This window comes from Carassius carassius, chromosome 6 (genome assembly GCF_963082965.1).
Source record: "Carassius carassius chromosome 6, fCarCar2.1, whole genome shotgun sequence".
Lineage (NCBI taxonomy): Eukaryota > Metazoa > Chordata > Actinopteri > Cypriniformes > Cyprinidae > Carassius > Carassius carassius.
Genome location: NC_081760.1, coordinates 4,657,922 through 4,685,000, shown reverse-complemented (window position 1 = coordinate 4,685,000; position 27,079 = coordinate 4,657,922). Strand labels below are relative to the sequence as shown.

Sequence of the window (27,079 nt, the reverse complement as noted above, 5' to 3'; positions counted from 1 at the left end):
CCCATACCGTATGCACTTATGCACCCCCATACCATCAGAGATGCTGGCTTTTGAACTGAACGCTGATAACATGCTGGAAGGTCTCCCTCCTCTTTAGCCCGGAGGACACGGCGTCCGTGATTTCCAACAAGAATGTCAAATTTGGACTCGTCTGACCATAAAACACTCTTCCACTTTGAAATAGTCCATTTTAAATGAGCCTTGGCCCACAGGACACGACGGCGCTTCTGGACCATGTTCACATATGGCTTCCTTTTTGCATGATAGAGCTTTAGTTGGCATCTGCTGATGGCACGGCGGATTGTGTTTACCGACAGTGGTTTCTGAAAGTATTCCTGGGCCCATTTAGTAATGTCATTGACACAATCATGCCGATGAATGATGCAGTGTCGTCTGAGAGCCCGAAGACCACGGGCATCCAATAAAGGTCTCCGGCCTTGTCCCTTACGCACAGAGATTTCTCCAGTTTCTCTGAATCTTTTGATGATGCTATGCACTGTAGATGATGAGATTTGCAAAGCCTTTGCAATTTGACGTTGAGGAACATTGTTTTTAAAGTTTTCCACAATTTTTTTACGCAGTCTTTCACAGATTGGAGAGCCTCTGCCCATCTTTACTTCTGAGAGACTCTGCTTCTCTAAGACAAAGCTTTTATAGCTAATCATCTTACAGACCTGATATCAATTAACTTAATTAATCACTAGATGTTCTCCCAGCTGAATCTTTTCAAAACTGCTTGCTTTTTTAACCATTTGTTGCCCCCGTGCCAACTTTTTTGAGACCTGTAGCAGGCATTAAATTTTAAATGAGCTAATTAAGTGGATAAAAGTGTAAAATTTCTCAGTTTAAACATTTGCTACGTTATCTATGTTCTATTGTGAATAAAATATTGTCTCATGTGATTTGAAATTCCTTTAGTTTTCATTTTATTAAAATTTAAAAAACGTCCCAACTTTTCCGGAATTCGGGTTGTACACTGACTAGTATATTTTTACGTATAAAAAAAATTGTGTTAATACTTCAATATTTATTTACATTTAAGTTATTAAATTGATTTCAACAATTAGTTCTAATTAGATGCAAAACTGTGTCTAGTTTAATGCATGTTTATTGTTATGATAAAAGTAGCAGTTATTTTATGGTGAGTATAATTGTTATAATATAGAATTTGTATGCTGCATAAAAATCAGGCAGCATTATAATTTACATTTTAAAAAATGCCAGTTTAATACATTTGAAACTGATAAGCAATTTGAATATTATAAAAAACATAGAGCATTGATGAGCTGCTTATAATATCGGCCGAAGCTTGGCTAGTACAGATTTGGTCACTGATATATAATATAGCTGTAATTCTGCTACTGTTTTGCCGTTGGACTCACGGGATCTTCTGCTGTCTCTATTCCTCATATCTCTGCCAGAACATTTCTTGTAATACAATATCTGCCGCAGGAATAGTGTCCGGGCCCCTGATAGCTCCATCTTGACTCTAGCAGCTGTAGCTGAAGAGCAGTGTGATCCCTTCTCCCTTCAGCTCTCAAACTGCGGCTCGACTCATTACTGTTCCAACTGGCACTGGGGCAAAAGGCTTGAAAGAGTTTATGTTCTGAAACAACTGAAATGTTTGAAGTCTTGAAGCCTCCCTCTAGCTGGGGTGAACAGTGCAAGGAGGGCCACCATGCTGGGTGTTTGATGAAGGCAGTTTAATTCTAAAAGCTCAGAGGCATAATGATGCTTACGTGTAGTCATCCATAGATAGGAAAAGTGCGTCATGCTGCTCTGCCTCTCTCATTCTTTCCCCTATTCTCTATTTCTCTCTCTTCTCGTTCTTGTTACATTTTTTTCCCTTACCCGTTGGGATGGACTGCTCTTCCGTGGCATTGATCTCTCAGATTGGGAACACGGTGTCAGTGTGCCAAACTGCATATATACATTTCCATAATGAGTCTCATGACCAAGCGGAAACCTCCCGCTCTCTCTCGTGAAGCCAAAACGGAACAATCCCATAGACTTCCCATGTTAAAATGCCCATCTTGGTTCAATATAGTTCTATATAGCTAATTTTGCCCTTTATGACAACTTTGAGGGTGGGAACATTTTTTATAACTCATCCGTTTAAATTACATTAAGCCTTAAAGTTCTGCATAATTAAGGGGCGTGGCCACTTGAGTGACAGGTGGATTGCTGCTGCTGACACTGCCATCGAGATAGGTGGGGGTGGCTTCAGCAACCAGCTCCCACCTTTTTGGCCATTTTCGATTATCCGGGAGTTAGGTGTGCCAAGATGACGATGGCCCGCTCTGCCCACTTTAAGCTTCAAAAACGCTATTCAGAAAACTACGGATGACGTCACAGACACTACGTCCATGTTTTTATATACAGTCTATGCTCATGACTTCTAATCCTAAAAAAAATATCTATTTTATAAAAAAAATGCAAAAGATGTTGATGTCTCAAGAGCATCAGGAGGTAGTTCTATATATACATCACAATATCTATCTATCTATCTATCTATCTATCTATCTATCTATCTATCTATCTATCTATCTATCTATCTATCTATCTATCTATCTATCTATCTATCTATCTATCTATCTATCTATCTATCTATCTATCTATCTATCTATCTGTCTGTCTGTCTGTCTGTCTATCTGTCTGTCTGTCTGTCTGTCTGTCTGTCTGTCTGTCTGTCTGTCTCTCTCTCTCTCTCTCTCTCTCTCTCTCTATATATATATATATATATATGTATGTATGTATGTATGTATGTATGTATGTATGTATGTATGTATATGTAATGTTTTTTTGTTTGTTTGTTTTTTACATTTGTGAACACTGTTATTGGAAGGCATACAAGTGGCAAAGGAGAGGAAATGACTGGATAACATGACTGAAAGGGGAATGGAGGAAAATATTGAGTTAGACTTTTTTTTTAAAATATAATTAAATTGTTAAAGTTTAAAGAATCCAATTGAGCATATCTATTTATTTATTTTTTTAATGAATAATTTATTTTATTCATAATTTATTTTAATTTATTTATTTTTTACATTTACTATCATTTAAGTCTTAAGTAATTAAAGAAACATGTCTATTTAAAGGAAGAGTTCTCCCAAAATCACAATTCTATCTTCATTCAGCCTCATGTCATTCCAATCCATGATTTACTTTCTCTTGTGGAACAGTCAAAGACTTAAATAATGCATCACTTCAGAAGACTTGGAATATACTACACAAATTGTATGCACAACCTTTATAAAATACTTTTATATTATTTTGTGTCCTTTTTGAAGGTTAAAGAGTTTCTATTAATTGTAAGTCCATCGGAAAGAGGGATCAGTAGATTATAAAAATGTTTGTGTTCCATGGAAGAAAGTAAGTTGAGTAAGGGACTTCTTTTTCCCATTAAAATGACTCCTGTTCTTTACATTGAATTCTACTGAAATAGTTTCGATTCAAAATACGTGATGCAAGTGTAATTAATTTTACTTATGAATTTGAATGTGATTGACTATTAGAAGCCCTGCTGAATGAATGATAATAGCCTGTGTGGCAGACCTGTCCTTTTGATGGATGCTTTGTGTTCCTGAGACATCGCCCTGTCCACTTTCTGACATTTTGGTCACAAATTTGGCATAATCAGATGGCAGTTATTTTTGAAGCTGGGGGAAGGGGAGGGTACTTTCATTGACCTCTAGTAGGAAGTCAGACGTGGTCTATTTAACATCAGTCCTGAAATGTCTTTGAGGAGTCTAATAATTTGTGCAAAGTTTATTTCATAGTCAGCCTGATGTTTTTACAAAATTGTAAGCTCTTTTCCTGTTATTTGTGGAATACAAAATCACATTTTTTTTAACAATTTAAATCCAAAATACTAATGTGCTTTAACCATTTTGAGGGTTTTTACTTCATCTTTCTAGGATTTTCGTTAGACTGCAAACTCCACTCCAGTTTATTTCCCACAGGTTCTTTCATTCTCTGAATTTTTTTCATCCTGAGCTCTCGGGGGTTACGTGAGAGCTCTGTTAACCTGTGTGTCATGCTTTGTGCTCTGACCCAATGTCTCTCGTTTAAACTCCTGGTGTTCACAGAGCCCAAAAGAGCTTGACAGCTTCAGACCGCTGACTTGGTGCTAAACACAAAGACATCAGTAGAAAAATCACCACCTGCAAACATCATGTTGTCTTTTTTTGAAATATGGTATAAGGTAACAACTTCCTCTTTCATTCCTCCCAGTCCTGTATACCCTTCATCTGTCTACCCCGTGGTTTTTGACATCTACGATTGTCCTTTATCAGTGCTGTCATAGCAGTCGTCATCACAGTGTGGCAGCGGATGATCCTGGCAGAGATGCTTTAAGCAGAAGGCTGGTGTGGACGAGTCAGCCTGTCGAAGCGGATAACGCATTCGGCCTTATCAGCGCTGTGCCAGCCGTCCATGGCAAAGCCTTAAACATGCATTAAAGAGTGTATCAGAGAGAGTTGTTCATTAGGGAGAGTAGTGGCGGGGGAGGATGGAAACCAAGAATCTCTCCAACGCATCTCTCTACCTGTCTTTCTCTTCTCCGTTCTTGTCACTGTTTTGCCCTTTGTCTTCCACTCTCCCTCTATTTTTTGTCAGATTAAGGTTGTTCCGCTTCCAAGATTTCCAAGGTTTTATCAGTATTCTCAGTGTGTTTCAGTGAAAGCGCCAAAAGATGCCGTTGCTGTGATGTGCTGGTTGCTTTGTTGCATTTAAGGGCAAATGCTTCACCATGTTACACAGAGCGCTGAGAGAGAGAGAGAGAGAGAGAGAGAGAGAGAGAGAGAGAGATATTGCTGTCAACTGCTTGGGTGCCATGGAAATAAAAAAAAGTTTGGTTGTCAAAGTTTAAAAGTTCGCAAACTAAGATCCGATCAGTTATAAGAAAACTTGAAAATTCCCTATATAGCACCTATTCTGCACCTTTTTTTTCAGTATTGGAGGCTGAATTGAATGTGCTTAAGATGAAAGTGATTTACAATAACGGTAAGAAAAACCATCTTTTTTTTTAGTTGTTTTCACAAAAAACAAGAACATAGCATGTTAAGTGAAGTCTGATTAGTAATTGCTACTCAAAATTCATTGCATCATAGGAATAAAAAGTATATACTTATGTACTTAAAGTTTAAAGATTAAAGCGTTAGTTCAGCCAAAAATTTAAATTGTCATTAATGACTTACCCTCATGTCGTTCCAAACCCGTGAGACCTCCGTTCATGGACAGTATACCGTACACACAGTTTCAATGGAGGGACTGAGAGCTCTCGGACTAAATCTAAAATATCTTAAACTGTGTTCCGAAGATAAACGGAGGTATCACGGGTTTGGAACGACATGAGAGTGAGTCATTAATGACATAATTTTGATTTTTGGCTGAACTAACCCTTTAAGTCTAATTTATTATACATAGTGAGGTTAAATAGTTTTCTGTATGCTGGGCTTTATCTGTTAAACCTTTTGGAAAAGTTGCGTCTTTAAATTCATCCCCTGTAAAGCACCGCCACAAGATCCATGCACATGCTGATGGACATCTTTGTCTGGTGAATTTCAGCTTATATTGAACTCCCTTATTATTCTCTTCCTGGGGATTGTTTGTGAAATGTCTTTTTCATTAAGTTGAGGTGGTGTAAGCACTTGGTGCCTATCAAGACTTAATCCCATCTCGAGATCTAATATTGCTTCACTCATGGCCATCGCCATTCATTTCCCAGTCAGCATCTAATTGACGGGAATAGATCCACGTTTCTCTCTTACTCTGAACTGCCTGTTATTATTGCCACATTCTGCTCCACTTTTCAACTTATAATGGCTCTCAGAAGAAGACTCAAATGCAATAATCATATAGTCATTATCTGTGAATTTACTAGCTGATTAGACTCTAAAATTGTTCTGTGTGTAAAACAAGAGGTTGTTTGAATAATGCTTGTATGGGTAACTGGTGTTACCCCCTTTCTGAGGTGAATGAGTGACGTGACATTCAGCCAAGTATGGTGACCCATACTCAGAATTCGTGCTCTGCATTTAACCCATCCAAAGTGCACACACAGAGAGCAGTGAACACACACACCGTGAACACACACCCGGAGCAGTGGGCAGCCATTTATGCTGCAGCGCCCGATGTAATTCATTTCTGTGATGCAAAGCTGAATTTTCAGCATCATTACTCCACTCTTCAGTGTCACATGATCATTCAGAAATCATTCTAATACACTGGTTTGCTGCTCAAGAAACATTTCTTATTATTATCAATATTGATATCCGTTATGTTGCTTAATAATTTGTGGAAACTGTGATACTTTCAGGATTCTTTAATGAATAGAAAGTAAAAAAAAAAAAAAAACATTTACTAAATAAATGGTTTAATGGTTTATTAAATAAAAGATTTTGTTATAAACATAGCATAATAAAAGCAACCAGGTGAATTTATTTATTTTTTTATAGTCTTGTGGTTGAAGATTTGGACTGGTTACCAGAAGGTTGCAGGTTCAAACCTCACAAAGATAGATTTGATAGTGTGTATTTATGTGTATGAGTGACTGAAATATATCTGCACATCTTGTAATGTCTGAAAAGCAACATAAAATGTAAGGATACATTTTAGTTGAAGTACACTTTCTTTTAAAGTCATGTTAATTGCTGGACTGTTTACCGAATGGTTGCAGGTTCCAACCCCACAAATAAGGGTCCTTGATACTTTTTTTAAAGAGTTTGTATTTATAAGTTTGAGTGACTCTGAAATATCTGCTTGTTTTTGAGAGTGTGTTCAGACAGTGGATCACACTGATTTTCGTCTAGCCATGCCTGAAAAGCAACGTCGAAAGTGTGGGCACGTTTTAGTTGAAGTTCACTTTGTCAGTTTAAAGTCACTTTGACGGCTTCATCGCTTGACAGATACGGGAATTCATCAAGGTAATTGGAGCGGAGAGATTCCCTTCTCTTGCTTGCCCAACAGAGCACAGTGATGTGCTTTTATCTGACACTCCCTGTAATTAAAGATAAGAACCTAAATATTAAAACCATCCAGAGAAGCAAATCATATCCATACCCAGCTCCTATATATATATATATATACTGTATATTGTCTCTTATGCTCACAAAGCATTCATTTATTTGATCAAAATTCCAATAAAACCCACAATATTATGAAATATTATTATTATTATCATCAAATATTACAATTTAAAACAACTTGTTTATTTCATTTGAATGTTTTATTATTATTATTATTATTTTTTTTTATGGCAAAGCTGATTTTTTTTTTCATACTCCAGTCGTCTGAGTCACAAGATTCTTCAGAAATCATTCTAATATGCTGATTTGGTGTTACATTTTATTTGTTTATTTAGTTTTATTATTATTTATGTTGAAAACAGTTTTTGCTCCTTAACTTTCTTTTTTTTGTGGTAATCTTTGAATGCTACTATTCAAAAGTTTGGGTAAAGGAAGACAAAAAAAAGACAAAAAAAAAATTATTAAATAAAAAATATGGTTTCCACAAAAATGTTACGCAGCAAAAACAGTTTTTAACATTAAAAACAATTGTTGAGCTTCGGTAATAATTGATAATAAACCAGCACCAAATCAGCATAATATAATAATTTTTAACAGTAACTTCTTCTGACATGCATATCGACCATATTTATAATTTATCAATGGATTTTTTTAAGTCTTGTTTGTTACCTCAAGTGCACATACAGTGGAATTTTTAAGTGGTTACATTGTATTCGAGTTACAAATGTATTAAAATAGACACTACTTTATCATTAGAGAGCATTTTGGATGTTTTTTTTTTTAAGCAAATGTAGCAATATTATGAGGTATACAGTTACTGTGGTATAAAATGACTCATACAGTGATATAAGATTTTGGTTATACCGCCCACCACTAATAGACACACTTATTGAGCTAAAATGCATAGAAGCCAAGCTGATATTACCCATCCTGCTCTCTGTAAGATCAGAACTGCTGCGCTTTTACTGGATCATGTCAGAGTTTATGCTTACATTGTGAAGAGCAAATTGAACCAAGGATTCAGGTCCTCGATAAGCTCCTTTGCCCATGAAAGCCAAGTTTGGGGCACACAGGAGGAGTATTATATCATCCACAAAGTCTGGGCCTGCCAAACTGCTGGAGCATAATGAGATTGATCTTGATATGTTCAGCTTTGTAATCAGAATTTGGAAACAGAATAAAGGATAGAGGAGGGTTAGCAGGGACTTTGGATTATAGAGTGAGAGAGTGAACTCTTAAAAGTAGTATAAAAGACAAGAAGATGGATGACGAGGGTTTTACAGGGCTTCAAGCTATATAATGGCCACAAATGAGCTAAAAAAGAATTTTGGACAATTTAAAGAGTATTTCCTTTTAGGGTTGCACTAAAACTTTATTGATAATTGATGTAATTGGCTTTCAGTCGATCTTTAGAGTGCTTGTGTTCCCACTTCGATTAGTTAACAATACACTCAAAAAAAAAAAAAAAAATGCTGGGTTATTTCAACCCAACTACTGTTATGTAATTTTTTTTTAAATAAAATTTTTAACCCCAAATTTGGATTTGTCTATATTTGTCCCAAAGTTGGGTTCAAAGAAAAAACCCAGGTTTTTTTTTTCTTTTCTTTTTTTTTCTTTTTTTAAGAGAGTAGTGAAGTGTGATTAAAAAAAATATATATATGATAGATTTTCAGGTAGACTATAAACAATTTCTACAGATAATAAAAATATAATAATAATAAAAAGAACACGGGTGGAGGTCGGATTAAGCATCTAAATGGAGATTATGATTATGCAGTTTGTTTGGCAAAATTGTCTTCTAAACATTTAATTTTCTGAGCCATTGGCTTCCAAGGAATTAATTTGATCTGGAGCCCTGATTGTAGCAGAGTGAAGTGATTGTCTGTTTATAAATTCGGGGGAAAAGGTTTTATCAACAAAATAAAACCTGCACAAGTAGTTAGATAAGAAAGAAAAATCAACAGAGATAACATTTTACAACTATATCTGTTAATGGAGTGATGTAAACAAAGGCATCCATTGAATCTAAACCCCTTGCTGTTTATTTATTTATATTTTTATTTAACAGGAGCAGCTGGAGTTGGCATATCAATTATACCACGGAATGACATAAATCTGCAAAGCACTGCTGCCACTACATGTTAGTCATTACACAAATTTTCATGCAATGAAAGTTTTCAAAGAACAGAACTAGGTGCCCATTTACTCCCCACAAAATGGATGAATGACTGATTCACATTTCCTCATTTCCAAGTAGACAGTTTGGAGGGAACTTGCTAATGTCTGCTCTAGGGCTGCTGCTAACAACCGTTTGGACAATTGATTGATCTGTCAATTATTTCTTTAATTAATTGATTATACCACATTTTGCCCAATGCTTCCTTTAAATGTTGGTCAATGTTAGAAGTATATCTAATGTATGCTAAACAATAACGTTACAAAATAATTTAAATAGGTTATTTTTTATTATTAATTGATGAATTAATACTTTTATCCAGCAAGGACACAATAAGATGTATCAAATGTGTCAGTAATTACATTTATAATTGTAGTCGTGGCCAAAAGTTTTGAGAATTACATCAATATTGGAAATTGGAAAAGTTGCTGCTTAAGTTTTTATAATAGCAATTTGCATATACTCCAGAATGTTATGAAGAGTGATCAGATGAATTGCATAGTCCTTCTTTGCCATGAAAATTACCTTTCCACTGCATTTCATTGCTGTCATTAAAGGACCTGCTGAGATCATTTCAGTAATCGTCTTGTTAACTCAGGTGAGAATGTTGACAAGCACAAGGCTGGAGATCATTATGCAGGGTTCCCGCGGGGTCTTAAAAAGCCTTAAAAGCATTGAATTTATTAATTTGGAAATAATACCTTAAAAAGACTTTAAAAAGTCTTGAATTTTGATGTCTGGGTCTTAAAAATTGTGCTGTATGTAACTTCTATGTATTGTAATTTTCCTCAAAAGTTTAATTTGTCAACCACGCTTATTTTGATTAAATGACGTATCATAAATAAAGAGTGACGGAACCAATAATTGAGAACGCAACGCAGCCCCGGGTCACAGTACAAAATACTGTGAACATGTGATGCCTTCAGTAAATGAAGATCACATGCTACAGCACCACAACCATAGACTGCAACAAAACACACAACACAGACCTCGAGCAACAAGCAAAGGAGAAGCGCGAAAAAACAAAGAAAATCTCAGCATTCCACAGGAAAGGTTGACTGACGCCGTTATATTTTTAACGTTTGTTTTTACGTTAGCTAGCTAACGTTAGCAATTTCATTCTGAGGTTATGGGGAAATGTAAATTTAATGAAGCGTGGCTGGATAAAAACTATTTTCGTCATTGGTTAAAACCAGTAGACAGCAACGTTTTTGAGGCTTTTGCACCATATGCAAAAAAAAAGGATTCAGTAAGGTACAAAGGGGAATAAAGGCATTAGAGTCTCATGCCAAGTCATCCAAGCACATGAATGCTCTCAATGGACAAAAACAAACTCCTTCCATTGCCTGCGTGTTTCAACCAACTAGTTTTAGGGGCCGTTCACATATCACGTCTTTTGCGCGCTCAAGTTTGTATTTCCAATGTAGGCGTGCGGTATGCACACTCATAATGGAAGCGACGCGGTCGCGACGCGCCCGTTTTTCCAGGCGCGTCCGCACCGCATTGAGTTAAAAACATAAAAACAACTTTTCAGAGAACCGCAAGCGCACCGCGGGTCATGTGACAAGAACTAACCAATCAGCTTCATCCTTTCCCGTAACAACTTTGAAAGCTCAGCCAAGATTGAGGAACAGCTGATCACAGCTGTATATGGATTGCTATTTTGAAATAAATTTAGTAGCAGAGCTACTGCGAGTGATTTTTAGTGCTGCAAATCCATTTATCCTTTGCTGAAATTTCCGCGTCTTCATGGAGAGAGCAGGTCATGGTTGCTTAGCGACAGCAGACGCCTCTGGAGTGCAACTGCCCGAGCGCTTTGGAAAGAAGGAGAAAGTGGCACGCCTAGCGTTTTCCACGCGTTTTTAGGCGCGATATGTGAACGGCCCCTTGAGATGTTTTTAACTCGATGCTGTGCGGACGCCCCTGGAAAAAACGGGCGCGTCGTGACCACGTCGCTTCCATTATGAGCGCGCATACCGTGTGCCTACATAGAAAATAACGAACTTGAGCATGCAAAAGAAGCGATTTGTGACCTTAGCCAGCTTGCTGCTAGCGCTGCAGACCCTTCAGCTATGACCGCAACTAGAGTGGATCTGCACAAAGCTTTTGGGTCCACGCCAACAATGAAAGCAGAGGTGTTGTGGACTCTTAACACAATCGCTAAACACCAGTCCTACAATGGAAATGAGGGTATCTCAGAGCTTTTCAAATGCATGTTCCCTGACTCCGACATCGCTAAAACATTTACTTGCGGTCACGATAAAGGAGAAGTTGATGGAACTGGCTGTCTTTGATAAAGAGATTGCTGCCCTGAGTGAAGAACCAAGACTGTGTTTCTTAATTTAATGTAAATTAATTAATTTGATGTTTATTGTTCAGGGGTCTCTCAGTTCCCCATATTTCCAGCATGGAATAAGTAGCTAGCTAATGTTAAAAAACAACTTAACATTGTTCGGCAAACTGTCTTGTGGCCTACTGAAATGTTTTTATTTTTCACACCTGCTTGGCTTATCTTTTACCCATTCCACATTTGAAAAATAAATGAAAACAAGTTCAAGGATTTTGTTTTTCTTTGCTGGTAGGGACGTGAAATAGGTATTAATTTGTTATATAAATGGTCTTAAAAAGGTCTTAAAAAGACTTGAATTTAACTTGAAGAAACCTGTAGGAACCCTGTTATGTCAGGCTGATTGGATTATAATGGCAGACTTGACATGTTAAAAGGAGGGTGATGCTTGGAATCATTGTTCTTCCATTGTTAACCATGGTGACCTGCAAAGAAACTCGTTCAGCCATCATTGCATTGCATAAAAATGGCTTCACAGGCAAGGATATTGTGGCTACTAAGATTGCACCTAAATCAACAATTTATAGGATCATCAAGAACTTCAAGGAAAGAGGTTCAATTCTTGTAAATAAGGCTTCAGGGCATCCAAGAAAGTCCAGCAAGCACCAGGATCGTCTCCTAAAGAGGATTCAGCTGCGGGATCGGAGTGCCACCAGTGCAGAGCTTGCTCAGGAATGGCAGCAGGCAGGTGTGACCGCATCTGCACGCACAGTGAGGCGAAGACTTTTGGAAGATGACCTGGTGTCAAGAAGGGCAGCAAAGAAGCCACTTCTCTCCAAAAAAAAAAAACATCAGGGACAGATTGATCTTCTGCGGAAAGTATAGTGAATGGACTGCTGAGGACTGGGGCAAAGTCATATTCTCCGATGAAGCCCCTTTCCGATTGTTTGGGGCATCTGGAAAAAGGCTTGTCCGGAGAAGAAAAGGTGAGCGCTACCATCAGTCCTGTGTCATGCCAACAGTAAAGCATCCTGACACCATTCACATGTGTGGGGTTGCTTCTCATCCAAGGGAGTGGGCTCACTCACAATTCTGCCCAAAAACACAGCCATGAATAAAGAATGGTACCAAAACACCCTCCAACAGCAACTTCTTCCAACAATCCAACAACAGTTTGGTGAAGAAAAATGCATTTTCTAGCACGATGGAGCACCGTGCCATAAGGCAAAAGTGATAACTAAGTGGCTCGGGGACCAGAATGTTGAAATTTTGGGTCCATGGCCTGGAAACTCCCCAGATCTTAATCCCATTGAGAACTTGTGGTCAATCCTCAAGAGGCGGGTGGACAAACAAAAGCCCACTAATTCTGACAAACTCCAAGAAGTGATTATGAAAGAATGGGTTGCTATCAGTCAGGATTTGGCCCAGAAGTTGATTGAGAGCATGCCCAGTCGAATTGCAGAGGTCCTGAAAAAGAAGGGCCAATACTGCAAATACTGACTCTTTGCATAAATGTCATGTAATTGTCGATAAAAGCCTTTGAAACGTATGAAGTGCTTGTAATTATATTTCAGTACATCACAGAAACAACTGAAACAAAGATCTAAAAGCAGTTTCACAGCAAACCTTTTGAAAACTAATATTTATCTAATTCTCAAAACCTTTGGCCACGACTGTATTGATTTGTACAATAAATGATTTTCTTTTGAACTTTCCATTCATCAAAGAATCTTTGATCAAATGCATCTAGGTTTCCACAAAACTATGAAGCAGTTCAACTGATTTAATAAACTAATCTATTAAGAAGAAATTCTAATCAGCATATTGAAATTATTTGTTGAAGGATCATGTGACATTAAATACTTCTGAAAAGTAAGCTTTGCCATCACAGATGTAAATTAAATTTTAAAATATTTTAAACAATATAACAATAAATAATAGCTATTTTAATTTGTAGTATTTCACAATAAAAAAAAATATCTTGTTTACTGTATTTTTAATTAAACAAATGCAGTCTTTTGCAACCCAAACTTCGGAATAACTTTATTTTCAGTAAAAGTTATTGTTCATAATAATATAATTGTGTTCTATATATAATTTGAGGTTTCATTTCAAATTTACAAACCTAAATGTTATGAATAATGACAAATATTTTTTCTCCAATCTATTGTGCCCCTTTTCTGTTGTCTGTTTGATGGACATTCCTTCGTGGGCTTTGACCTTTGGTCACTTGCTTTTAGAACGTGATGTTTTGTTTACAGATTGTGATAGAACATGATATTAGCAGTAATGCATTTTCACTGCTTTAGATTTGCATAAACAACAAAACTCTATTTATTTATTTTTTCATTGTAAATCTATTGTTGTAGCCGTAGTCTGCTTTAGGTGATGTTTTTGGGGTCAAGATGTCAGGTCTGTATCCTCCACCCTGGTGACACCATTCCAGTGGAGAGGAAGGTGCAAGGTGCTTTTTTCCTTTCTATTTTTCCATGTGGAGGAAAAGAAAGAGGGATGAAATGGGGGTTGTGCTCTCTCTGGAAAGACGACATGTTGAATTGTTTCATTTAGCCTGTGACCCTACCACAAGCCCGTTGAAGAAAGTGTGCCTGTGTGTTTTTGTAATCGCACAGATTTGATCTTCAGTCACACTGTTTTGGTCAAAGTGGAATGGGATCTTACTCCTTTTTCCTTATTGCATTTCTCCTCACCATTTCCTCCTCATGTGTGCGCGCGCTCTTGAAACACGTAGCTCTATGGATATGTGGATTCATTCCATGCCAATCTGAAAATGCCCTCATTCACTAGGGAATTCTAAAGCCATGATCAGCCTCTTTTCATTCCCTTCGCTCATGCTGTGGAAACAAAAGGGAAGGAAAATGGCCTCCGGTTGTCTAGCACCACTCTTTCATCACCGTTAGTCTCCAGCGGCCTTCATTTACTAAATTTAAACACTTCATGATCTGGATCCGCCCCCAAAAATGAGCTTTGGACCATTGTGAAGCATCTGCAAATCTGTTCTGTGATGAGCAACTTATACAAAACTCCAGCAACTGCTTCCCTAAAAACGGTCCTTCATTGATATTCAATGTAGATCTCTTCCCACTGTCCCGGCAAACTCTCACACCAGGTTCGTTCTGCATATTCATGAGCCCACATTCTGATACCACATGCACAAATCGCATTTAGAGTTGTGTCTCTTGGAGCTGAGGTGATGATTATTTATTGGATGTGTGCGCAACATTGGGGAGTGATGGATGCCACACTCAGTGTGGTGTGTGTTATGGAGGGTTAAAAAAAGCAGACGGTAAGTGTTGTGAATAGAGAGAGATTAATGAGACCGACTTGGTCTCGTTCGATGACAGCAGGGATACAGATGTCCCAGCGCAGTATGTGGCGTCCAAACAAAACTACTAGAGCTACCAGAGAGAGAGAGAGAGAGAGAGAGAGAGAGAGAGGAAAGAGGAGTTATTTAGGAAAGCGATAAAGTTAAGGAGAAGCAGAGAGAGAAAATGGTTACATTTTAAGTGAGTTTTTTGTTTAATGCAGGAAAATGAATCTCACACAAACTGTCAATAAATTCCTAGGACAAATTTAACTTCTAATAAAAAAGAATATTGAAAGACTAATAATATTTTTTAATGTTATTTTAGAACTTGAGTTAGTCAACAATGACTGAATGGTTAAGACCCTTTTTTATTTGCTTTATTTATTTGAACAGGGACAATATAATGTAAAATATACATTAACCTTAAAAAGGAGAGATGCATTATACCAGGTTGTAGCATTTATGCTAATTTCCACCTGTAGTCCCTGGGCAGGCTGATGACAAATAGAATACACATGTTAATAATACATTTACCCCTAAAAAGCATTTAAATTACCACACCATTCATTCCTCAAACATTCAGTTACAAATACACTCTCACATACACATAAATTACAAAACATTATGTGAACATGTTTGCTTTAGAAGAAGCCACTTTGTGGCCCAATGTGAAAAAGTGTTAAAATGTTCACATGTGGTCAACATGTGGTTTCCACATGATATGCCAGTTTCTTGGTGTATTCACCCAGGTAAAACAGTGCTTATGCTACAGTGTATTGAACACCTCAGTCTTCCTTTTTAATCCATTAATGTTGTGTTCTGGTCATTTCTGGCCATCTTTTCCCCCCAAAATGTTATGTTCTCACATTGGACTATAACCGAGTTATATTGGACTATAACCGAGTTACTGGCTCACACCAGTTATAACCGCTTCCCCCACTCACTAAAAAATAAATAAATAAAAATAAGAGAGCATTGTTGGTACGCTCCAAATTGAGGTAAAATTAGGTAAAAGATTCTCAGCACAGAACAAGGGTTAATGTACCGGAGGACATGTATTTGCCACATTTTCTCCAGCAAGCTCTCTCTCTCTCTGTCTTTTTTTTTTTTGGTGGGTGTGAAAGTGAACGGGATCATGGGCAATGTCTTATATCAGAGGCAGGTGTAGGTAGTGACAGTTAAAGATTATTTCTCTCAGCTTCTCAGTCTGCACCCCACATTGTCTCCCTCTTATCTCACTCCAGCAGTCCGTCTTGACAGCGCTTATAGAAGAAGTCACAGTAGCAACAATTAGCCTCGCTGTAATCCCGAAGCTTGTCTGGTCCTGTGGCAACACCACCTGTCAGGACACAAGGCCTTTGTTGTGGCATGAGTAGCTTTTTCTAAATGTCCTGTGTCAGAATGCCGATAGGGTGTGGGAACATTCAGTCAGCTAAAAAAGCTTTTTGAAAATGAGCTGGAATTTTTCTTTCTGACCTGTTTGGGATGTGTCAGACTGAGTATGTGTGTTTTTGTGTTGCTGTCTGGTGATATGTCAGGTGTACCAAGGACATATTTTTATTAATTTAGTAGAGACTGTTATCCAAAGTGCATTAATTACAAGGTAGAATTTGTTATTCCTTGCATTTTATTGCTATTAAATGTATTGATTATTTTTTTTATTGCACGCTTTTGTTTTATTTTATTTGTTACCCTTTAAATTAAAGACAATTGGTCAATTATGAACAGGCAAAATTCCTCTTGCATTGTTTTGTAGGCTGCAGATTTTTGCTCATGTTATTCAGCTGTAACAGAATGCTTTGTAAAAAGACAAAATACATGTTTGACATCTGAAATGTTGGACAAATTTTTTTTATATATATATTGGATTTTTATCCTATTGAAATCGAAACTAGGAATCGATAAGAATCGGAATCGATAAGCAGAATCGAATCGGAATCAGAATCGAAATCGATAAAATTCAAACGATAAGCAACCCTAGCTACTTCTGAGTTAATTTGCCCTAAAATCTGAGAAAATGTTTCTTCCATGTGCAGTATTTTTCTTTATTTTACACCATCCATTCTTGTGTTTTAATGAGATGCCCAGTCCCTCCAGATGAAAACCAGCCCCCACAGTATATATATATATACACACAATTTATATATATATATATATATATATATATATATATACATTTTTTTTTTTTTTTTTTTTGTGGGCAGTGAAGATGTGCACCACTTTGAATTTCAAATAAAATGACTGAAATTCCACATTTCTCTGAAATATCTGCCTGCAAGGTTCCCAAATATACAGTTTTTATGATAATCAACTCTAAAAAAGATGCCTCAGCCGGGTATTTTTTGAAGAATTCAGTCTGTATTTTATAGAATCTTAGTCTTCATGTGACACACACACATAGGCACACAATTCAGAGGATAGACAATGTGCTTTGTCTCCTTCAGCAGGGCCCACCTTAGGGATGAGCTGTCAACAACATCCATCACATTACCTAAACAAAGCACCTGCTGAAGGTGTGCTGGAGAAAGCGAGACGGGAGATGATTAAAATACATTCATTCTTTAGACACTGCTGGCTGTTTCTGTTTTGGGAAACAAGGATATAGTTGTTGATTTGGGTTGTAGTCTTTTGGTCAAGAGAAATAAATGCAGGAAGAATAGAACGAAGGAAGATAAGAAAATAGATTATTAGAATCAAACGTAAGGAAATGGGCTCGGTTTCATTTTTGTAGTTTGGACCGTGTTCCTCTTTTTCTCTACGCTCGGCTGGTCCCACACATCATGGTCAGCATTGCACGTCATTAATGCCAGTCTGATTGACAGCTAAACTGACAGCCGAGCTGTTTGGACATTGTGGGTGGAAACCCTTTTTTCCTCATTTTCCTAGAGAGACTGACAAGCTCACAAAAGAGACAGGAAGGGAAATTACATGTTCGGATCAGTGTGTGTGCTCCGCACGAGCACTACTTTTTTTTCATCAACCATGTATATCAAATGCATATCTGCAGTCCTAGTTCTGGTTTAGTTATTTTGAATGACGTATATGGCCACCTGCTAATATTATTTTTATTTTTTCCTCTCACGCAAGTGTAACAGTGGTCTGCTAGTAAGAGCTGTGCAGGTGCACCTCACTCTCCTAATTTAAAGCACACTAGGGACTGGGTTACACGGGCACAGAATGTACATCCCAGCTGGCCATTGACTGTAGTCTATTGGGCCCAACACAGGGATGCAGTGGGACAGAGTCTGCTTTCATCAACACAAGTTATTTGGCTTGTTGTGTCACAGCCTCTAGTATAATAAAAGGGGTATAGTATAATAATCTGGGACAAGAGTATTGCTCTGTTTGTTTTAAAAGTCATATGTTTCCATTACATTACACACACCACCACCACTTGCGTTACTTTGTAGAAAAACAGAGGAGGGTGCAAGAAGAGGTTGAACTGCATGAATAAGCTTTAAAAGAAGCTCTTTTTTCCTGCTTCCTTTCCAATGCTAACAAACATCTATCTTGTCAAGCCTGGGGTGACCTCCGCACAATGTTTCAATTTGGGCTCACTGACAGAGCCATCAATTGCCTCCTTTCTGTCAGACTCGTCCAATCCACAACAAATGCAGCTAAATAATGCAACGTTCCCTTGAGTTTACACGCAGTCAAAACTCTGATCATCCTTTTAAACAAATGAGTACCCAGAGCCAGAACATCTGACATATTGTCAAATATGGCAGGAAAAAAGCAGAACAGAAATATATAAAAGGACAAATTATTGCTGATGAAAAGAAAGAGGGAGGGAGGGAGGAGAAAGAGAGAGAAGATCAGAACAAGAGAGAAGAAACAAGGCATTGGGTCGAAGAGGCTATAGTACAGTTAGGTGATAGTGTGTGGGTCTTCTGCTGTACCTGTGCTAAAGTTTGAAAATTTTATTACTGGTTAATTTGAGACGTATTGAATTAATAAAATATGAATATACTAAAGAAAATGGTTTAACAACTTTTTTTTGTGTACTCAGTCATGAGCCTTACGACTTTAGGACTTAATGCTCCAGGTGTGTGTTCACGGTGCATGTGTGTGTGTGTGTGTGTGTGTGTGTGTGTGTTAACTACTCACTGCTGTGTGTGCACACTTGGATGGGAAAAATGCAGAGAACAAATTACAAGTATTGGACACCATGCTTGGCCACACATCACTTTCACTTTCACGTAATACTTATTACATGTCAATTTATTTTACATTAAAATAGCATTACCTTTTGTATGCTTTCCAACAATTTAATTACAAAGTGCATGTTGTTCATTAGTGCTATCTGGTTCTTGCAATTTAATTTCACTGTGACATGGAATAATATGCAATATAATTTTCTTAATGCATGTTTGTGGTGTTATTGTTAACGGCCCAGTGTGTGTGTTATTCCAAAGAATTAAATATTCCAAATGTTACTAAATAAACAACCTAAATCAGCTTTGATCATTTGATTTCTTTGGAATTCTTAGATTTCCACACCTGTGTGCAAGAATGAAAACAGAATGTTTTGAAGGAGAGAAGTAAAGAGTGTCACACCTGTTCTCTTTCCTTGTTATTAATATAATGACGAAACTGAGGTCTAGTTTTATGTGGTGTGCTCTTAATATAAGTCTATGGTATGCTCACTTTCTGCCTTCTCATTCAGCCTACTTGCTAATTTCTTCATGTTCAAGAAATTTCTATATAATAATTACTGGAAATTAAATAATTATACAAATTATCCATATATAAATTTTAAATTGTCCTTTGTTGATAGGGATGCACCGATACCTCTTTTTTTTTTTTTCAGAACGAGCCCGATACCGATACTTTAATTTTTGGTACTCACGATATCTGTATTTTCACAGCATGTGTAATTTCATACAAATGTCAGTACAAAAGTCTCGCGCTCTCCTTCTCACACACACACACATCTCTCACTCTCCTTACTGTCTAATAACTTTAGTAAATTGTGCACTGTTTTGCTTTCTTGTTTTTGAAATATCGGACCGAACTACAAACTTTCCAGTTTGTCTGTGATATCTGATATTCACTCGACAAGCTCGCGCATCTGTGCCGCCGCACGCTCAATCCACTTAACGCGCTCTGCTTATCAGCTCATACACATCCGCTATACAGGCGTGTATATTGAATGTTTACCATTATATTAATTGCTTATATGTACTTAATATATGTCATTAATCTCTAATAACTCCATTCTACTCTTTGTTGTTCTGTTGTCAGTGTTTCTTTTTCTGGACACAGCTCTTTTCACATGCTCTGTGGGTATCGGCTTTTGGTATGGGGTCATTTTTACGAATACGAGTATGAGTACAGTAGTGCAGTATCGGCCCGATACCGATACCAGTATCTTTTTTTTTTTTTTAACCACTGATATTCTGTATCTAGTGATCAACAAACAATGAAAAATTAAACCAAATTTTAAAACCTGAAGTCACTATTAATAGTTTTTTGTTGTTGTTAGATTTTTATGAAGGATAAGTTGCTTATCATGGCTAATGTTTTTTTTTATTTATTTATTTTTGTGTTTTTTATGTTAGTGTTACAGAAAGTTTGCAAAGATTCTTAATATCGGAACCATATACAACTCTATCTTTTTCGATATCCCTATCTGTTTCTTCTAGAACATGTTGGCAGAGAAGGTGGAGCAAATGATGGAGTGGAGTTCTCGTCGTTCTGTGATCCGTATGAACGGTGATAAGTTCCGGAGGTATGTTAAGGCTCCACCTCGGAACTATTCTGTCATTGTGATGTTCACCGCACTACAACCCCAGAGACAATGTTCCGTCTGCAGGTGAGACACGCACATTCATCTTTTAGTGTCTGTCCACAGGTATACAGTAATGCTGTATTTACTGAAGTAAAATTATGATACTAGGTGTAAAGACAGTCATAGATAAAGATTTGATCTGCCCCAGAGCACCACCAGAAAACCTTGTACATCTGTCTATTCCCAAGCATCCCCCACCCCAGGCATCATTCCAATCTATTTATCCCACGACAGCTACTTAGCCTCCATCCACTCACCTCACATCCATCTCTCCCCTCATTATCCTTCAATCGCCGGGTAAAATGACTCCGTGCTCGTACAGTCGTATTACTCAGCTGAATATTAAGCCTCAGAGAGTGAACTAGTCCTATTCAGAATTCTCAGACATCATCAACCAGCTTCATTGAATAAAGATAACGGAGTGGAACAGTCATGTGTGCTACCAAAATAGAGGAAGTTCATTTAAAGCAGATAGACCTTTAAACACCCAGTCACCCTATCGCGACAACGTGACCCCTAATGCTTTTTTTAATTATCTGCTGTCTACTTAAATCACATGTTTATGTATATTCTAATTTTTTCCTCCTTATTTGCTCTCCATATCTGTCCCTGTTTTTCTCACACCCAGTTAATAGTTTTATTTCTTCCTATACATTAATTTGTCCTTAATACTGTAGGTATGGATAACAGTGGTTGACTATTTGACTAGTCTATCTACTGTATATCTTTAGCTGTTAGAAAACTCTCTCTGTAAAGTTCTTTAAATTTATTCCCACTATAGCATTTTCACTACAGCTATACTGAATTTGCTGTTGTTTTTTTAATTAAAAAAAATGACCACAGGAAAGGCAATAAAATAGGTACCTGCTGCTTTTTATCTCACATTTATGAACCTCATTTTGTTTATTTATTTTTTTGTTTTGTTTTTCTTCATCGCGGATTTGCTGGTTTATATCTTACAATTGAGAAAATTGTAACCTTTTTTCTGTGGTGAAAACAAGCTTCCATAGAAGTCTTAATTTTACATTACATTTAAATTTAGCAGATGCTTTTATCCAAAGCAACTAACAAATAAGGACAATGGAAGCAATCTTAATTAAATGATCTTTAAACTCGAAGAATTTTTTTTAATTCTACGGTACACACTACTCAAACTTGCATTATTACATTTTATTACCAAGGTTTCGGTCAATCGACCCTCTTTAGCCTGAGGAATTGTTAATACATTTGTGTTTTTGACTTATCCAATACACCTATGCATGATTCAGGTGTGTGAGGCTCTATATTTAAAAAAAAATCTTCCTTAAATCATTCAGCTTCACTGAATCACTTCCTACATGTTGTCCAAGGGTCCTTAAAAAGTTAAAATTGTCATAAATGCACTTTTCTGAATTGAAAGCTTTAAATATCTTAAATAGCATGGGGGGGTGGGGTCTTAAATGTAATTTTTGGAGTACAGAAAATGCCGCTATTAAAGGATTAGTATTCTTCCAGAATAAAAATTTCCTGATAATTTACTCACCCCCATGGAATCCAAGACGTTTGTTTTCTTTCTTCAGTCACAAAGAAATTAAGGTTTTTGGGGGAAAACATTCCAGGATTTTTCTCCATATAATGGACTTCAATGGTGGCCAATGGGCTGAAGGTCAGCCGAGGAAAAAGGGTCTTATCTAGCGAAACAATCTGTAATTTTCTTAAAAAAAACAAATATGGCCACTATTAAAGTCCATTATATGGAAAAAAAATCCTGGAACGTTTTCATTTCTTTGTGACTGAACACTAAAGACATGAACATCTTGGATGAAATGGGGGTGAGTAAATTAAAATGATCAGGAATTTTTTAACTAATGCTTTAAGGAAGCTTCACACTGCATCGCAACATGTAAATGTTTTGCCATTTTTTTGTTTAATATCAGGTGTTTTATAATGTTCTTTTTAATATATCGTTCCAAATACAGAGTCAGTGCTGTGCATTTCCCCAAAGGTGTCCATTAAATGCCATTTTTCCCTAGTCCCTATTTATTTATTTATCTATCGATGGTGGACATCACAGTTACATTTTACAGGAAGTGGCAGGTGGACATCTTTGTTGCATCTGCGGAAGGATGGATACCTAATTAACAGTGTTGTCTCTTTCTTTTGTCCCTCTTGTTTTTTTATGTTTTTTATGCTGTCAACACAGTGTGGAATAACCAGCAATCACTATAATAACTAACAGTGAGATGACACTCCTGTAATTAAGTTCTTCTTGTTGGATTATTTTAGTTTGCTAGTTTTCTTGTAATGAGTGACCTGTATTTCTGCTTCTGAAAATGTCTCCCCCTTACAGGCAAGCTAATGAGGAATATCAGGTTCTGGCTAACTCCTGGCGATACTCTTCTGCCTTCTCTAACAAACTGTTCTTCACGGTGGTGGATTATGATGAAGGAGCTGATGTCTTTCAACAGGTAAACATTCAGCAACTCTGTCTTTATCTTTGATTCACATTCATTTGTCTGGTCCGCCAAGCCATTTGCTTGATGCAGAGGGCCCTACTTGAAATATCAGAAAGTTTTACAGTTGTGATTTCCAGGCTTATACTTGATTCCTTAAAAGTTTTAAAATGTATTCAATTTTTCTTTTTGAAAAAAAAAAAAAAAAGATAGATTCTTTGAACATTTAATTTGTGTGTGTATATAGAGTTGTTTATTAATATTCTTGATGTATATGCAATTACTGCATATTTTAATTACTTAAAACTTTTTCTCACAATTAGTGGAAAACAGGGCCGGATTGGAACTCATTTTCAGCCCTGGAGTTTCATGCCTTCGACTGGCCCACTTTAGTTCACAACTGACTATATTAAAATAATGTAATTAAAACCTCAGAATATAATTCCCTACAGCCTTGTAATTCATTGTATTTTTAAAAACATCATCATTTCCAATTCAGTGCAAAAACAATAGCCTAAGTTTTGCTTCACAGTGAAGATTTATTAGAACAGTAAATAACAGGATAGTGTAAGAATCTCTTTTCTTTAAGATTTAATATTCATAAATATCCAAACATTGAAATAAAGAAAAAAAAAATCGAATAAAAACAAATATATAAAACAAAATAAAAAATAAAGATTAAAATAAAATGTATTGCACTTTCTAAAGACAGTATCATCTCAGTTGCATTAATGTATTGCTGAATCATCAGGTATCATTAATTATCTCAAGGCATTTTTCATTGAGCAGGGCTCTTCATTACTAATAGTTCTTCTGAATGACAATCCTACCTGCCCATTCTGGTGTGTTGGGCTCATGACTGGAGCTTGGTAACGTTACTGGGCCTTCCTTGCTCTTCACTGTTAGCAGCAAACTGGACTAGAGGCGGCTGCTGCTGAAGAGCTACAAGAAAAAGTTTGATACATGAGCGGTGGTTTGCAGGCAACGTTGTTTTGCAATGTTGCTAGCATCTTGAACATCTACTAACTACCTTAACGTTAGCTTACTTACCGGCCTCATCGTCTCCATTTGTTTTTTTTTAGGAAGAATGTGCTCAGCTTAGAACATTTTTGTCCTCGTCAGTTTCCAAAGCTTTCTTCTTATTTATTCTGGACTTTTCAGCGCCGCGTTTGCGCTTTCTGTTATCCATTTTTATCTCACATTTTTTATTTTGAGCAACTTCCAACGTGGCACGGTGGTAAAATAATAAATAAAAAGAGTGGGGCTGCGGTAAAATAATAATAATATATAATATATTTATATATATATTTCAACCAGTGCCATGACAATAACGGCCCTCGCAGCCAAAAAAAAAATGCGTGCTCCCGATTAGCCAATTCGGGCCTGGTGGAAAACATGTCTTGACTATTGTAAATATATTCCACTGTTGCTTAAACATTTCAAATTAATTTGGTCCAAATTATGGTTCTTCTAAGATTATTATTAAAATAAAATCTATATAATAATAATAAAATAATACATATGAAATAATAATAATAATAGTAATAATAATAATAATAATTATTATTATTATTATTATTACTATTTCATATGTATTCTTTTATTTTAATAATATAAACAACAATAATTATATTAATTAATTAATTCTTTCTTTCTTTAAACTACAAATAGCCTGGCCTTGAAAAGGTATGGAAATTATTATAGTGAAATTTAATCATGTATAACATATTTCATCAGCTAGAAATTGTTCTTCACGACTGTAAAAAGCAATGGAATCAAAAGGTGAAAACGTATTGGGACCTTATTCACGGTGCATCATTAAGAATAACCGTACAAAATTAGTGTATAATTTAAATAAAATCAAACCATTTTCAGAAAAGACAAGTGTTTCCTGACCACATTTACTTGGTTGCATTCTTTTGGCTATACACAGATCTGGTCTTCCACATGCATGCGCAAATGGTCTCAACTTCTAATTTGTCAGAGCCTGACAACTTCAGGAATTACATTTTAAAAAGCAGCAAGAAAAATCAAATGGAAAATAGCTCCCTGTCTATTTTCGATATAATGGAATGTCACACTTCTCAGAAGCAAATTATAGAGAAGAAAATCTTTATGACACAGAACATGCACATTAATTTAAAGCATGCTGATACGAAGCTATTCTACTGCAATTTGCACACTAAAGAGTTATGAAAGAAGCTTTATCATGAACTTATGTATCCTTGTGCATATAGATGCCTACAGAGCAGTATCTGGGGTAAAAGTCATCAGTTAGATTAGTACTACTGACATTGATTTCTTTAGTTTTCTCAATGCATTCTTTCATTTGGGTTCATTAAAAACTAAGATGAATCTAAGATTTGTATCCACATTTATTTCATTTTTATTATTTATTTTTGCATTTATAAGAGTGATTGAATATAGTAGTAGTTCAACATTGTTAGTGTAACAATAAGTGGATGTAGATAAATGCATTAACTACATAGTAGTACACTAGTTTAGTGGAGTCTTGGGGGGATAGGTGTTTTCCATGTGTTTTTTTTTCTCTAGTCACATACTGTATGATCTTGCGAGTCTCCATGAGATCTCGTGTCACTGTGAAATCACTGTGAAATGGTTGAAACCATCTTCAGGTCTTCGATCTCTCATGGTCTTAAAATCGGCTAAGATTTGTAAAGCGTCTATTGTGTTCCAAGCCTTAGTTCATTCAGTTCTCTTCATATGCATATACACTTCCAAAAACTGTGCAAACAAGCATATGCATAATGTATTTTGCTTCATGCATACAAAAACTAAAAAACTAAACTGAGTTGCAAATTTGTGTAGGGAAATGCTTCATGCTCTTAGCTGATAATCAAACATAGAGGAAACTCATTTAGGCAGTTTAAAATATTTTTGTTTTTTATTAAAGTAATTTAAGCTTCATAAAGTAACTGGAATATGTGGCATATTTTAATATTTGAAATGTAATATAATTTATTATTCAGTATTATTCAGCCTTGGAGGGTAAAATCATATTGTTTTACCGTCCTTCGTTTTTTAGGTCCAGAATAAATAGCTTTGCTCAAATCTAGCATGCCGCAGCCAAAACATCCTGGAAAACTTGAATGGCTTCTCTTCACCCGCACCAAACCCATTTCTTGGAGGACATGTGGGTTAATGTTGATTTGATGTGTTTTCATCTGGAACATGGGGACAGCAGTATTAGTCAGTCCATTAGTATGCTAATAAACAGATGTGTGTTAGAGATGCTGGTTAATAACATTCCCCTGTGTTTTTAGAGACTATTTCATCACCAGCGATTACATGATTTCTCCCCGTGTTTGAAATTATATGCAATTAAATGAATATCAATAGTACGTACACACTACTCAATTTATTTTATTAATATTTTTTTATTATTATTAATGTTTTGCTCTTTTTGGAGCTTGGAAGTATACATTACCATCCGTTTATGTAATAGCCCAGAAAGATGCCTGACATTTTAGTTTTTCACAGAAGAAAGAATATACAGGATTGGAACTAAGGTTGTGCCGATAGACTATAGTATTGTGTATCAACGATTCTCAGCTATATCGACAATAGCAGATGTCTCCGTCGATAGTCAAGATGATATTAAGCTCATTCTCTTATTAATATATAAATTATAATAATGATAATTATTATTATTTTTATTGGGCGGCCTATTATAATTCGGCTATCAAACTGCCCAGCTATTTCACTTCAGCACCGCATTACACACACACACACACACACACACACACACACACACACACACAATACAATATTTTAAACGAGCCCTCACTAACTGAGTTTAATGCCACAGTTATGTTAGAATGCATCTCATTCTTGTCACGGTCCAGAGCGCTGTATGACTGATGCATCGGTTCAGTTGAACTTTACTCCAAATATATGAACTTACCTGTTTTAAATGCTTTATATTTAACATGTTCATTTATGTACAATATTAGTGTTAAACTGTTGGACTTTAAATTAAATCTACTATTGATTTTCACCGTTGACTGATTTTGCAGAAC

General features: G+C 36.4%; 1 protein-coding gene across 1 annotated transcript in view; it reads left to right on the top strand.

Annotated features, from left to right (window-relative positions):
* Nucleotides 1–27,079, top strand: part of tusc3 (tumor suppressor candidate 3) — a 96,828-nt gene that overhangs the window by 4,985 nt on the left and 64,764 nt on the right. Inside the window, exons 2-3 of the mRNA XM_059552004.1 lie at nt 20,462–20,631; nt 22,937–23,054. Coding sequence (XP_059407987.1) covers nt 20,462–20,631; nt 22,937–23,054 — 288 coding nt within the window. The remainder of the gene's footprint in view (nt 1–20,461; nt 20,632–22,936; nt 23,055–27,079) is intronic.